The sequence below is a fragment of the Carcharhinus amblyrhynchos genome, chromosome 1, assembly GCF_965287045.1.
Source record: "Carcharhinus amblyrhynchos chromosome 1, sCarAmb.v2.hapA, whole genome shotgun sequence".
NCBI classification, from domain to species: Eukaryota; Metazoa; Chordata; class Chondrichthyes; order Carcharhiniformes; family Carcharhinidae; genus Carcharhinus; species Carcharhinus amblyrhynchos.
Window position 1 is genome coordinate 102,625,568 of NC_137324.1, and position 15,919 is coordinate 102,641,486.

The 15,919-nt window shown below is 40.4% G+C and overlaps 1 protein-coding gene across 13 annotated transcripts in view; it reads left to right on the forward strand.

The window, feature by feature from the left end:
- Nucleotides 1-15,919, forward strand: part of LOC145343633 (LIM domain-binding protein 2) — a 484,019-nt gene that overhangs the window by 449,371 nt on the left and 18,729 nt on the right. For 8 of the 13 annotated variants that reach the window (XM_080189839.1, XM_080189901.1, XM_080189818.1 and 5 more), the window contains 3 exons: nucleotides 8,229-8,352; nucleotides 12,445-12,534; nucleotides 14,746-14,894. In XM_080189839.1, the coding sequence (XP_080045965.1) occupies nucleotides 8,229-8,352; nucleotides 12,445-12,534; nucleotides 14,746-14,894 (363 nt within the window). The remainder of the gene's footprint in view (nucleotides 1-8,228; nucleotides 8,353-12,444; nucleotides 12,535-14,745; nucleotides 14,895-15,919) is intronic. The other 5 variants (XM_080189824.1, XM_080189867.1, XM_080189883.1 and 2 more) reach the window with 3 other exon arrangements.

The window sequence follows — 15,919 nt, forward strand, 5'->3', positions numbered from 1 at the left end:
GGGAGATTTCAATCTGCATATTGATTGGTCGACCCATGTTGGACGCGGTGGGCTCGAGGAGGAGTTCCTGGAATGCTGCCGGGATAATTTCCTTGAACAGTGTGTGTTGGAGCCGACGAGGGAGCGAGCTATCTTGGATCTGGTGCTATGTAATGAGGCGGGTAGAATTAGGGACCTTGCGGTGAAGGATCCTCTTGGAGAGAGTGATCATTGTATGGTGGAGTTTCTGGTGCAGATGGAGGAGGAGAAAGTGGGTTCCTGGACACGCGTCCTTTGTTTGAATAGAGGGGAGTATGGTAGGATGAGAGAAGAATTGGCGAATGTGGACTGGGGGAGTGCGTTGGAAGGTAGGTCTGCTGAGGAGCAGTGGAGGATCTTTAAGGAGATCTTTCTTGGTGCTCAGCAGAAATTTATTCCGATGGTTAAAAAGGACAGTAGGAAGAGAGGTAATAAGCCGTGGATAACGAAGGAGGTGAAGGAAAGTGTTAAATTAAAAGCGGAGGAATTTAGAGTAGCTAAGAGTAGTGGGCGAGAAGAGGATTGGGAAAGGTTTAAATGTCAACAAAGATTGACAAAGAAGTTGATAAAGGAGGGTAGGAGAAGCTATGAGGCTGGGCTAGCACTTAATATAAAAAAGGATAGCAAGAGTTTTTATAAATATATAAAAAGGAAGAGGCTGGCTAGGGTGAACGTTGGTCCTTTAGAGGATGAGAAAGGGGAGCTAGTGGTAGGGGATGGGGATATGGCTAAGGTCTTGAATAACTTTTTTGTTTCTGTCTTCACGGAGGAGGACGTGAATAATTTGCCGGGTGTTAGCGATGGAAAGGTGGTAGGAATGGAGGGTCTTAATGACATTACTGTTACTAGAGAGGTGGTGCTCGACAGACTGGAGGGGCTGATTGTGGACAAGTCCCCAGGACCGGATGGAATGCATCCGAGGGTTCTGAAAGAAATGGCGGAGGTGATAGTGGATGCCTTGGTGGTTATTTTCCAGACGTCGCTGGATTCCGGGGAAGTGCCGGAAGATTGGAAAACGGCTAATGTTACGCCGTTGTTTAAGAAGGGTGCCAGGCAAAAGGCGGGGAATTATAGGCCGGTTAGTTTAACGTCTGTGGTAGGTAAAATGTTAGAATCCGTCATTAAGCAGGAAATTGCGAGGCATCTTGAAGGGAATTGCTTGATAGGGCGGACGCAACACGGTTTCATTAAAGGGAAGTCGTGTCTGACAAATTTACTGGAGTTCTATGAGGATGTGTCTAGGGCAGTGGATAGAGGAGAGCCGGTGGATGTGGTCTTTCTGGATTTTCAGAAGGCGTTTGACAAGGTACCTCACAAGAGGTTATTGCAGAAGGTCAGGGGACATGGAGTTGGGGGTAGGGTGTTAGCGTGGATAGAGGATTGGTTGTCAAATAGGAGGCAGAGAGTGGGGGTCAATGGGTGCTATTCGGATTGGCGGTTGGTGACTAGTGGGGTGCCCCAGGGGTCGGTGCTGGGGCCTCAGCTATTTACCATTTACATAGATGATCTGGAGGAGGGAACCGAGTGCAGGGTGTCGAAATTTGCTGATGACACCAAGATTGGGGGAAAGGCAAATTGTACGGAGGGTGTGGAGAGTCTGCAGAAGGATCTAGATAGGCTGGGCGAATGGGCCAGGAAATGGCAAATGGAATTTAATGTTGGCAAGTGTGAGGTGGTCCACTTTGGTAGGAAGAATGGTAGGAAGGACTATTACTTACGTGGCGAAAAACTGCAGCAGGCGACGGTGCAGAGGGACCTCGGGGTCCTTGTGCATGAGTCGCAAAAACCCAGCTTGCAGGTGCAGCAGGTGGTCAGGAAGGCGAATGGGATGCTGGCTTTCATAGCGAGGGGGATTGAATATAAAAGTAGGGAGGTCTTGCTGCAGCTGTATAGGGCATTGGTGAGGCCGCAGCTGGAGTACTGTGTGCAGTTTTGGGCGCCGCACCTGCGCAAGGATATTTTGGCCCTGGAGGGAGTGCAGAGGAGGTTTACTAGGCTGATACCGGAGTTGAGGGGATTGAGCTATGAGGAGAGGCTGAATAAACTAGGCTTGTACTCGTTAGAGTTTAGAAGAATGAGGGGAGATCTCATTGAGACGTATAAGATGATGAATGGGATGGATAGGATAGAGGTGGAGAGACTCTTCCCGCTCAAAAAAGACAGTAGGACTAGGGGGCACAGCCTCAAGATAAAGGGGAGGCGGTTTAGAACGGAGTTGAGGAGGAACTTCTTCACTCAAAGGGTGGTGAATCTCTGGAATTCTCTGCCCGTTGAAGTGGTGGAGGCTGCCTCGCTAAATATTTTTAAGAAGCGGGTTGATGGGTTCTTGATAAGAGAGGGGATTAAGGGTTATGGGGAGAGGGCGGGAAAGTGGAACTGAGCCACGACAGATCAGCCATGATCTTATTGAATGGCGGGGCAGGCTCGAAGGGCTAGATGGCCTACTCCTGCTCCTATTTCTTATGTTCTTATGTTCTTATTGCCAGCAAATTAAGCTACAATACGGTTGGTCCCTTCATCTAAGTTATTACTAGAGATTGTAAATAATTGAGGACTCAGCACCAATCCCTGTCAATCCATGTTAAAAAACTGAAAATGAGCCATTTAACCCAACTCTGTCTCCTGTTAGTTGGCCAATTTCTGTACATACCAACCCCAATGTTATCAACTTTATATCTTTTGCAGTAACCTTTCATCTGGAACCTTATCAAATGCCTTTTGGAAGTCTAAATGCACGACATCTACTGGTACTCCCACTAAGTTCTCCTCTCCTGTACGTCATTGATCCTGTTGACAGGGGCATGGAAGAATTCTGCTTCTGTTTTATAAAATGCTCCCAATCTTTTGCCTTCACTAATCCTTGCAGTATTTTTTGTATTTTCATTGAATTTGAATGACCTTTAACTTCCTTAGTTAGTCATGGGAGGTGCATCCTTCTCAGAGATACTTTCTTTCTCAGTGAAATACATCTCTGTTGAGCGTTGAGGAATTCAATGTCTGCCATTGCTTCTCTACTGCCTTGCCTTTTAACCTATTTTCCCAATCCATTTTAGCCAACTCTGTCTTCATAGTTTTGTAATTGCCTTTATTTAACTTTAATATTCTAGTTTCAGACCCACATTTCTCACCCTCAACTGAGTATGAGAATCTGTCATGTGATGACCACTCTTACCTTGAGGATCCCTTACTGTGGGAGGTCATTAACTAATCCTGTCTCATTATACATTGCCAGATCTAAAATAGCTTGTTCTTCAGTTATTTCTAGAATGTATTGTTCTAAAAAACTGTCCCAAAACATTTTATGAACTCACCCTCCAGGCTTCCTTTGCCAACTTGATTGTCCACTCTATACAAAGATTAAAATCCTCGTAGACTATTGTTGTCTCTTTCTTACAGGTCACCATTATTTCTTCATTTATACCCTTTGCTGCAGTGTAGCTACTCTTATGGAACCTGCAGACTACTCTCACCAGTGACTTCTTTCCATTGCTATTTCTGGGGCAGGGGCGATTCTCCCAAAAATGTTCTAAGTATTGAATTCATGGGAAAAATGGTGTAAATCACTATTGTTTTTTCAGTGGGAGTTCAGACTTAAATCTCCCACACTCTGTGCACTGCAGAGGTCACAATCATGAATATCATTTAAAGCTCAGGGGCAGGACCTATTGACTCCATAGTCTGATAGTTCTGGGCCTCTGCGCATTTGCAGTTGCCCCAAACTGCCAGCCTCCCGTTTGCTGACTAGCTCTATCGCTGGCCAGCCCGGGCCCCCGGCAGTGCGGTGCTGCCCCTATACCCGACCCCCACGACCATTCCTGAGCCAGCCCCACCCGCTCCTGTCCCAGGGCTCCCTGATGTCCAGCCCTCCCACCCCACCCCAAGGTCACCTGATCATTGGCCTCTCCCCAGCCTAAAGATCCTGTCTGCAGAGTGACAGGGGGATCGCCTCCTAGGCACCACCCCAGCTGGCTTGATCCTAGGCCCCACCCCTTCATGGCACTGCATGATGCCTGCTGGCCCAAGTGCCCCTGGGCATGGACACTTTGCCTTTTGGGTAGTGTGGGGGCACAGACTGGCAGTACCAGGGTGCCCATGCCCACATCCCCCAAACCTGATCCCTATTGCCCCCTCTTCACTCCATCAGAGCCTCCTGACAGTTCCCCGAAAGTGAGGAGCTACTCTAAACCCTGCCAGAGTGAATTTATGTTGTTGGGGTGGGAGATGCTATCAGGCCCAGAGAATTCAGTCCCGGGCCCATTAATTATGTTTAAATCACATTGAAACAAGATTGACATAATTTACCTGGTGTTCCTGCCAGTTTCCTGCATGGTCCCAACCGTGCTGGATATCTGGCGGTGGGAGTTGCGTGTGTGTTGGGAATGCACGCGTGAATCCTGCAAATCAGCCACGAATGAATCTCCCAGCCTGACTTGCCAAAAAATTAGCAGATTGGAATGGGAGAATTGCCCCCCTCTTGTCTCCATAGACTCTAATATTTTCCCAATAACAGATGTTAAGCTAACTGGCCTATAGTAATCTGTTTTTGACTCCCTCCCTTTTTGATAAGGGTTTTACACCAGCAGATTTCCAATCCTTTGGGAGTTTTCCAGAATTTAAGGATTCTTGGAAAATTACCACCAGTGCATCCACTACTTCTGCAGCTACTTACTTTAGTATCTTAGGGTGCAACCCATTAGGTCCAAGGGACTTGTAGGCTTTTGGCCCTATTTGTTTCCCTAGTGCTTTTTCTCTCGTGATAGTTATTGCATTTATTTCTTCCCCTTTAACTTTTGAAAACTTGCCTCACATGAACCCCATCTCTCACCAATTAGTTCAAAACCCTCTCTAAAGTCCTAATTATATGATTCGCCAGACGCAGGCCCCAATCTTTCCCCAGTACTGGTACCAGTAGCCCATGAATTAAAACCCATTTCTCACACACAAATCTTTGAGACGTGGCATTCAACTCTTATTTACCCTGTGCCAGTCTCCTTGTGGCTCTGGTAGTAATCTAGAGATTATTATCTTTATGGTTCAGCTTTTTAGTTTCATCTGTAACTGCTCATACTCGTTCACACACTTGGATGCCAAGAACAACATCGATACCTCTATTTATACCGTTCCTGACTATAACTCTTTTTTTCCCTCCCCACCCCCATTTCCCCCCCCCCCCCCCCAAACTTGGATGGCCCCCTCCATCACTGTGCTTTGTCAATTTGCTCATTCTCCCTATAGTACTTGCTCTCATCATTATGGAAGGGTGATAGTTATTTTCTTATGATACAGGACTTTACAGATGGCATTATTAATATTTTATATTTATTTAAATCACAGTCTTTGGTTTGGATTGAACTTTACATAACTTGAAAGATAAAGTGCACATCTGAAATTGCAGGTGATTCTCTTGCTGGTTTCTTTCATAGAAACATGAGTTTAAAAGTTGCCAGAACATTTGTGGATTAATGTTAAGTCATAGAATATTTCATGCCATCTTCTGGTGAGAAGCGTATTTTAACCTTGTGTATATTTTTGTAACTCTGAATCACTGGCACTTCAGTTTGATTCACATGATATCCTTGTGATACCAGATTCGATTTATCTTTGATTTATCCTTGAGTTTGACGAATACGCACATTGTTGGCACCTTTATCCATCAAGCTACTTTTGGAGCAAAGAGTAAAATTCTCTTCTTGAATTGGATTATAAGACACCCCGGTAGTAACTGGAGAGATAAAACACGCTAATACTGAATGGTAATGTGTTGTCGAAAAAGCTATTTAGGCTTTAGGCCAACTACCATGTAGGATTTCAGACAAATCTGTTTGCAAGAAAGTGACAATGAGGTGCGATTTCTGGTTACTTTATAGTTTTACTTTATACTTTATAGTTACTTTAGCTTCATAGTTACTTTATACCCATTAATGTAAGGTGGGTTTTCTTTTTATTCATCTCACAGCAGTTGTTAATAAGTGGAATTTGGTTGTAACTTTGCATTTATGTTGTATGAAGGAGATACAGATTTTATTGTTGTCTGCCAAGCGTTGACTGATTTTGAGTAAGTGCAGCTTATAAGTGACAATCAGACTGTTCACAACTTATTCTGAATAGAACAGAATCTGTATCTTTCTTAACTAGGGATACACCATTCAAGATTTGGGTGTTATGTCATCTGAGCATTATTGAACTATGTCACAGAATGAGAGGTGCATTTTCAGTTTCACCCCTCCATTGAGATTCTGATCTTTGCTAGATTGCTGTGGAGATGTTTTATATTGGGGGAGTGGAAATTGGAAATGCAGAGTCCATTTTGTTTCAGAACATGCATGACTTTGTAGGACTGGAAAGAGAAGAAAGGAAAGGGAAATTTAGATGACTATCTTTCAAATGTGTACGTTAAGATTATTATATTGCCTCTTAATACGGTGGGTTTTGAACAATAAACACTCACTTATGATAAATAGATTCAAATCAGCCCAGACTTAATTGAACCAAATATCAATAGCAGATGGCTAAAAACTTTAGGGTATTTACACATGAGAGTCACAATTTGTTTCTAAGCTTTGTGAGGCCACAACACACAACTATCCATACCAATTGTTAATCCTGTTCAGATGCTTACTGAGGATAGTGGATTCTGAGTGAATCACATTCAGTATGGTTAGTAAGAGAAATGAAAATGTTCATTAAGTAGGAAACGCTGTTTGAAAGTTAGAACTGAGACCCTTTGCTGGTGACATCTCCCTGTTCTTTGGGAAGCTTAGTGAAAATTTAGTAAAACTATAATTTTGTGTTCATATTTAAATACTGCCCTATTTTTATTTCCTTTTACAAATCTAGAAATGTAAGAGTTGAAGGAAAGTCAGAGGAAAATATTTTATTAAAGTATTCACATTTTTGTAAATGAAACCCATAGTCTCACCATTACTCTTTGACATTTTGAAAAAAACAGCAGTTTTGTGCTCATCTTGAAATCTAATGGCTTGCTCCCTTCATCATTGTTCTCCTGTTTGCAATGGCCTGGCTCTGGGGCATGCTCGGACAACCCCATAACCAGCCGTCGAATATATTAGGATCATCTGTGTCCCTTAATGTAGCAAAATGTGAAATAATTGTGTCAATGATACTTGCTTTGGAGCTGCCCAGCTCCAAGTGACCAAGTTGGGAAAGCTTCATGACAGCTGTATGACCTGTTTGATATTACAATTCCTCTTCTACCTGCACACCTTGTGTTTGCAATGAAACCATTTTTTGACGTACAAGGACATTATTAATTTATATTACCAGACCATTTTAGCAGAAGGGGGAAAGATTTTCTAAAGGATGGAGCCTCATTTGATTTTAAACAGTATGTTAAAGAAGTTCATAGCAAGGCCTATTATTTTTCAGCTGTAAAAGAAGCATCTGAAACAGAAATTACCTCCAAAAGAATTTCTTTCTTTTGACATTGAGTTGAATAGCAGTCAAAGATGAGTGTAATCAAAAGGAGATGTATAGAACAATGTATAAGGTTTGTTACAAACCTGTATAGTTTTGGGTCAAATTTCCTCCAAAAGAATCTGGGTTGCATCTAACTCACTGTACCTCTAATTTCCATCCAGTTATCTTTTTGAAATTGCTTTGTCTTGAGCAATTTTAATCAACAATACACTAGCCAGTATTACTGCAAATTGAAGGATTAAACAGACTATTTAAGCAATAAAGTGTCTGGAGTCCTCAGATAATTTCAGGCCAATCTAGGATATAGCAAAATAATTATCTTTCATGTAAAGTAATGTTGACCTGTGAAATTGTTTATTCAAAGGCACTCTGATCTAAGGACATAATAAATGGGAGCAGGAATAGACCATTCAACCTGACAAGCCTGCTCTGCCATTCGATAAGATCATCGCTGATATCATTGTGGCCATAACTCCACTTTCCTGCCGGCAAATGCTGCCAGACACACACACCACCCTTGATTTCCTTCTGTCTAACTCAGCCTTGCATATATACCATGAGCAGTGGTGACTGGGTCATTGACTATATTCAGGATTGAATTGGACAAGTTTTTGATATACAGAAAAGTCGAGGGTTATTGGAAGGCAGGAAAATGGAATTAAGCAAGAATCAGATAAGCCATATCATACCTGCTTAAATATGTGTTTGACTTTTCTTATTTTAAAATACAATAAGGCAGTATAACATTATATAATTTGTTCTCACTTTCCCAGTTGTGTGTTATACTGGAGCCAATGCAAGAACTGATGTCCAGACACAAAACATACAATATCAGCCCAAGAGACTGTCTGAAAACTTGCTTATTCCAGAAATGGCAGCGGATGGTGGCACCTCCAGGTAAGCTGACAGTGTACCTTGTATAATTAAATATGTATTCACAGATGGTTGGAGGAGAATTAATTTAATAAAATTAGGTAGCACTCCAATTTCAGTTCCACACAGAATCACATTTACCGACTTCCAAAGAAGTACTTTCCTTCTAGAAACCTAATATAGTTATTTAATGCATAGTTATTTAATGCACATATTCAGTAATGCAAGCTGTCACATTCCAAAAGGCAGGTAACGAAGAATGGTATTAGAGTCAATTTTTACTCAGTCTATCATTTTTTAAAAAATGAAACATTATAGGCATACATCATCTAATTCCACTACCACCCCAGTTTCAGTGAATATCTCTTAACTCCAGTGAAATCCCAATTAATTATTTCACTTGCAACTAATTAGACACAATTGATATACATTTAACACAGGTAAACAAGAGCCATGTTTATATGAACTATGTAACTTGAATTAATGAAGTAATCTAGAAAATGACAGCTGTGATATCCATGGTTAAAAATCAATGCAGATTTTAAGAATTGAACATCACCTGGTATGGAACATGATTTGTTTCCTGCAATAAAAGTGATCTGTCTTCTCTCCATATGTGTCAATGGTAGGTCAATTGTTAGCACTCTCATCTCTGAGTCAGAAATTTACGGGTTCAAGTCCCATTCCAGAGACTAGAGCACAAAATTTAAATTGACACTCTTGTGCAGAACTGAGGGAATGCTGTGCCGTTGGTGTCAGCTTTTGAATGAGGCATTCTCAAGTGGATGTGAAAGATGCCTAAAAATGTGCAGGTTAGGTGGATTGACCAAAGTAAATTGCCCCTTGGTGTCAGGGGGACTAGCCAGAGTAAATTCATGGGGCTGTGGGGATAGGGCCTGGATGGGATTATGGTCGATGCACTGTAGGATTCTATGATCCCATGGTAGTATTTCAAGAAAAATGGAGGAGTTATCCCTCAAGTCTTGGTCATTTTTTTATCCCTCAGTTAACATCACTAAAACAGAATATCTGGTCATTGATATTTCTGTTTGTGGGTGTTTGGTGTACATAAATTGTCTGCCTTCCTTACTACATTACAGTAGTGACTACATTGTAAAGAGTACTTCATTGGCTGTAAAGCACTATGGAATGTTTTGAGGTAGGGAATGGAGCTACAGAAATGCAAGTTTGTCTACACTTGCTTGGGCTGTTTTTCCAATAGTCAGCAAAGTATCTTCACATATCATGTGCTGCTCATTTTTTTTTAAATGGGAAGAGCATTCTCCCATTTTTATAGAGAAACGGTAATGGTCTTACCAGGTAATGAATCACCCATGTGGAGACTCACAATTAGTGTCTCCTCTGTACTTAACTACCCTGGTGATAGCAAATACAGATTATTGCTAATTTAAATTTGCTTAATTTGGATTATCTGTTAATTCAAATTGAAGTCATGCAAATATAATGCACCTTGTTATCATTTTATTAAAATTAATTAATTTGTACCTCTGAATATTCAATGTAAAATAAAGAATAAACAACTTTGAATTAACTATATACGAGGTTGTTTGATGGGCATTCAAGATGCATTCCGAGCAATGGGAAAGGTGGTCTTAGCCAGAATAATCTGAACCTAGAAAACACAGTGGTTTGAAGCTGCACATTGCCTGTTGGTTGCAACATGCTCCATCAGGATAGTCCTTAGAAATATGTTACTTTTTCAAAGGAATAATTCTACGGTAAGAATAATTTTGCAATAGAAAAAGGGAGGATATTTTTAATAAAGCACTGCTCTACATTTTGCAACCCTGAAATAATTGTTTATTTTCTAAATCTTCTGCCAAAGTTAGCATGCTGATTAGGACTGCCATTGGTGACTTTTAGGTTTGGCACTGAAACATTGTTTCTGCCCCTGTAGATTGCTTTTTGAGGAAAATTGAGTCCAGGGAATGCCGAAAATAAAATCTCTCTGCTCAGCTCTGAAAATGCTGTAAAACCAACCAATCCAATTTGGAGATTTTTAAATTAAATCTTTGGCTTATGAATATATATATGTATGTATCTAAATACATATATTAACAAATAAAAACTGGGAAGGTAAACAAATATTCACACAAACCACGAGTTGTTGCAGAAATACTCAAAGGTAATAATTAATTGGAAATTGATGGTAAATCAGATGAGGTTCATATGAAGTAATTCAGGTAAAGCTGAACAAATCTCTTTTCAGGGTATGTAAGATTTCTGCTGCACCAAGTACTTTGATGCAGCAGAACTACTTTTTTTAATAAAGTTTATTTATTAGTGTTACAAGTAGGCTTAACGTTAACACTGGAATGAAGTTACTGTGAACCCCCTAATCGCACCTGTTTGGGTAGACTGAGGAAAAATTTAACATGGCCAGTGCACATAACCAGCATGGCTTTTGGGCTGTGGGAGGAAACCGGAGCACCTGGAGGAAACCCATGAAGACACTGGGAGAAAGTGCAGACTCTGCGTGGACAGTGACTCAAGCCAGGAATCGAACCCAGGTCCCTGCTGCTGTGAGGCAGCAGTGCAAACCACTGTGCCAGTTCTGTTAGTTTACATTTGGTATCAAACTGGTATGATATTTCTAGGAGTTGGTGACAGATTCATTATTTTGCAACATCAAATTTGTAAGCCTATGAAATACATGGTTCGTTGCTGCCAGAAGTAAAATTGCCCCATTCAACTCGGTATTCTGGTGCTGCAGTAACCCTGTGTCACAACAGTGCCCCACAAACTAATGTGAGGCACTTGATGTGGGTCAGTCTACTCACTAGCACAAGTCCAACTCCTGTTCGGCCAGTAGAGCATGTTAAAAAGAAAATTTTCAGGTGATCATGATCAGGTGAAGTAAATCACACAAGCTATTGATTACTTCAGTTTGTTCCCCAAGCTGCTTCAGGCAAGCAGAATCTGCTGACAAATAGCCATGTCCATATCTAGTGTTGTGAGTAAATTAAGGTTATTTAATGAGCATAAGAGTACAAAGAACTTAATGCTTAGAAATTTTTTTAAACCAAAAATTAAAAGCTGAAAATGCTGGAAATACTCAGCAGGTCTGACATCACCTACGGAAAGAGAAACAGAGATAATGTTTCAGGTCTGTACTCTTTCATCAAGGTAAAATCAAAAGGCTTGAAATATCTACCCACTGGCACATTTGAAGACTCCATTCCTGTTGCCTTGTTCAACAGAATCATGGATCAGAGAATTGGTTGCAGAAGCCAACAGATACCAATTTCCTACCAATAAAATCAGTGATCTATATATCTGGAACATCACAGATCAGGCTTGCTCTCTAATTTGTGTTCCATCCAAAAGAGAAAACCAAACCAAAATCATTCTTGCAGTTTTAGGATTATAGTGCATTTGGTAAATGTCAAAGAAGTCTAATGTTTCTGTAATTCTTTGGTATTGTAGGGTCTTTGTCGTACAAAGACTAATATTGATTGTTTTTAGTTATGCATTGCCTGCAGACTTGTGAGGAGGTTTGCCGTTGTCACAATCTTTTCATAATTTACATAACTGCAGTGTAAGTCTACATTATTAAAGGCAATTAGTTTGCAAACTATTTTCATTATGTTTTCATCTTGTATCTGCAAGCATGAAGAAGATGTAGTGGTTTGAGAAGTGTATAATCATACAATATAAGTGGCATGGTGTCTCAGTACATTAGAGCACCAGCACACACTGTCACAGTGGTGGTGGGATGAAAAATGTGATCTCCCACGCTGCCCAGTTTCTGATCTCAGCCATGCTGTCTTGGGAAAGTGCTGAGCAGAGGGTAGATACCTCCCCACAGAAGGAGAGGTAAAATTGGAGGGACTGTACGTGTTCCCCTAGCCATTCTTGTGCTCCCCCGGGTATCTACCTCAGAATGGCACTGGAAAGGCTGCAAACAGATCAGTTGCCTGCCCTTTTGGCCACAGAGGCCACAAGGGACTGAGGAGAAAAATGGAAGAAATTCATTCTCTCACAAAAATTACAAAACAATTATATATACTTTTTCGTATATGAACCAGTAAAACCGCTGAAAGTAACAACCATGTAAGAGTAAAATACCTGTCCGGTGATGCTGTAATCCTTCAGGTCGAACCTCACAATCAGCTGTTATACCCTTTCTCCTACGTCACACCGCCTCAACCCCACAACCTCGCTCAGCGCGCCCAGCGCATAACGGTAAGAAAACAAAGTTTAATTACTTTTTAAGTCATTCGAAGTATATATTATATAAAATAACGTAGATGGGGAGGGAATAATGAGGCTATTCCAATCTTGGTGGTTCAAATAGTTTTCGCAGTCCTAATGACAGCATCTAGGGACCATGATTTGGACCACAGCCCTGTAAAGACCAATTCAATTTCAATTAATCTACATGTAACTAACAGTTGACCTAGTAGAAGCTATATGTGGAGAAAGATTTTGTTTGATTACTTTGTGGTGTTAACATCACAAATAGGGAACATTTTCTACTTCTAGTAAAATTGTAAAAGGGTTCTAAAGGAACATGCTTAGACTTTTGCTAGAAATAGTGATTAGAAGAAATCTTTGCCTTATGTTTGTTGTAAGGTGTTAGGCATTGTTCAGCAGGTCTTATCAAGGTATTCGTAGTCTTAAAAGCAAGTATTTATTAACTACTAGAAACTCTATACAGGTACAGTAGAAATCCAAGCTAGAAGCTGTTTCTGTGCTGCTTGCATCTACACATGGCTCTGTCCAACACTAAATTGACCCCTTGATGTGGGTCATGTGTTCTGTTACATCACTGTGTGAGCAGTACTGTACTCAGTCCCACATTTCCCCTTGATGTGCCAGAACCTTATACCACAATGTTTACACCATTATTATTGTACCACGGTTGGAGGAAATCTCCGTTGGTCGGCCTTTGACCAATGGTGCTCACTTCATATTCATGTGGTTCCATATTCGAGACTCAGCTTATAAACCTTGGACATTAGATGGGAATCCTTGCAGAAGCTGAACACCTCACCTCAGCAAAAGCTGGCAATTCATCTCTCTCACCACATGTTCATCTCCTTCTGGCTTAATGAGGAGTAGCATTGTCACAGGTGAGGGGCAAACAATACCTGTTTATTTACCAACTTGGTTGAAATCTGAAAATGAACAAAGAGAGTTAAAGCAAGAGCAGTTAGAATAATGTGCTAAATTAGGGGCTTGTCGTAAGGAAAAGTTCACAAAAGTGAATTAGTTTATAGGGAGGAAAGAAATTTTAAAGGAACATGATCAAGAAGCATGGACGATATAGAACTAATTCTGAATTGCAAACAGATCTCCAGGACGTCCATGCAAAATTTTGTAAGTCTAGACATAGAAATGTTTTCCTTCATGGCGTAACTGAAATGTGAAAAAAGGATGTCCATCAAAGGTATTTAGTGCTATTTGAAACACCTTCATCAAAAAAAAGAACAAAATGATTATGAAGAATAGATTGAGCACTGTTTCTTAAGAAGTTTTATCACTTATTCACCTCCCTTAGGATATTAACTAAACTGGGCAAGTCCATATGTTGAGTTGTAACTTACTTGGAGGAGGAAGCAAGTCAAAAGACCTTTGCTCAATGTATATTTTTCCTATGTTTAAAATAAACCAAAAAGAATATTAACAAAGGAAATTCATTAACATACAGTATCTCTGTTTTAACTAGTCTAATAAAAATGTAATCCAAATTAGTCAGAAAATGGGTTAAAGATGGTAGAACTGGCAAGGAAAATACCATCAATACAAACTGCATGTCTCTCCTAGTGAAATATTTTTAAAACTGCTTTCTAGTAGGAAAATTCTTCACTTTAATTCTGGTCTTCTCTTTTTTTTGAAGATCTGATATTTGAAGTCGGGAAACCATTAGAGAACCACCAAACTGATATTAGGAAATCAGCGTTTTTGACCTTCCCGGATGCCTATCGTTATCCAGTAATGATTCTGAAGCTAATTTGTACTAATTGAGTACTGATATTCAGTTAGCAAATACTGAAGTTAAATCACCGACCACTCCAGATAAACATCCAGGAATTGAAATGATAGTGATCTTCAACAATCTGATCTAGCTTTGATGGAATAATATGATAGGAACATTTAAAAACCAGTTAGTTTAATTAATTACATATTGTGTAAATTAATGAACACAATAAAGGGAATTAGTTTTCATAGAGAATGTCTTGAGATAGAATTCATTCATTATAATTTGACTGGCCAGGATTCTGCAACTTTATGCAATATGTGCCTTCAATGTGTTGCGGTTGACATAGCAGCTCCTTATTTTTAGCAAGTCAGAAAAGGCAAAATGTAATCAGTGTTGAACTCTGGAACATTAATATGATCCAAAAACTCTGACCTTGATTCTTGTGTTTTTTTTTGTTTTATTTTGTACAGCGGAACCAACCAGACAACAGACAAATAAACGAAGGAAGAGGAAGAACTCAGCAAGCAGCACCTCAAACAGCAGTGTAGGAAATACCAGCAGTACAAACAGCAAGAAAAAGAGCCCTGCAGGGAACTTCAGTCTCTCCAGTCAGGTACCTGTAAGCATCTCCTTTCACTTCTGTGTATGGGCTATATTAACTTATCCATTAGTTACTCAAAAAGTATATATACATTGTTGAAATGGTTGTATTGATCCTCTTTATTGTGTCAGCTTTTCTCAGTAGTTACCTGCCAATACCCAGAAAATAATCCTAGTGTAATATAGTGGGCCACATTTTCATCCAATTTCACCTGGTCTCTTCCAACATAGATCTTTGCAATCAAACTTTCTCCGATAGTGTCAGTCTTATTCCATCAGCACCTGTGTTTTATGTGAGATAAATGAATCCCAAACGTATAAGATTGAGTGGAAAACAAAAATATCTTTGCAACAGCAAAAGTGGCTTGGTAACATTATAGATACTGTGATCCTTTCTTCTCTAAAGTAAAGTTTGTAAAAATAAACATGGTACGTAAGACCATGGTTGTGAACAGTGGTAACGTGTGTTAATACTAGTGCAATGATGATTTTTTACTTTCTTTCACGGGCCTCATTTTATTTCCTCAATAAGCTCAGATGATTCACCAAGACCAAATTCTAGCTCCCAAACAAGGCAATGTGCACCTCAGCCATGTTTAACACAGCCACAGAGAGCTGTAAAACCAAAAATGATGGAAGGCCCCCTCAACACATTCATATTCCACGAAGATATCTTAATCCAGAAACTAACCTTCCTGAAACCAGCCGCATCTCATGCATTTGCAACCTTCAAATTAACGCCCCCCCCCCCGCCCCCCCCCCCACTTCACCAAAACCTTTTTAAAATCTAAGAGACTCAGCAGAATAATCTTTAAAAACATGCACAGGCGGACATTAAAAACTGGAAAAAAGATCTAAAATTATGTTTTTAATAAGCGGCTCCAACAATGTAATTGAGACCCACGGTATCCTCCCTCCTCTGGCAGCAGCTACAGCAGGGCTTCATCCACGTCCTTCAGGACAACGTCTCCCCCATGGTGGCTCCTCCTGAAATGCCAGCGTCCTCTTCGCACAGTTCAGCACAGCGGCTCCACATGACATCCT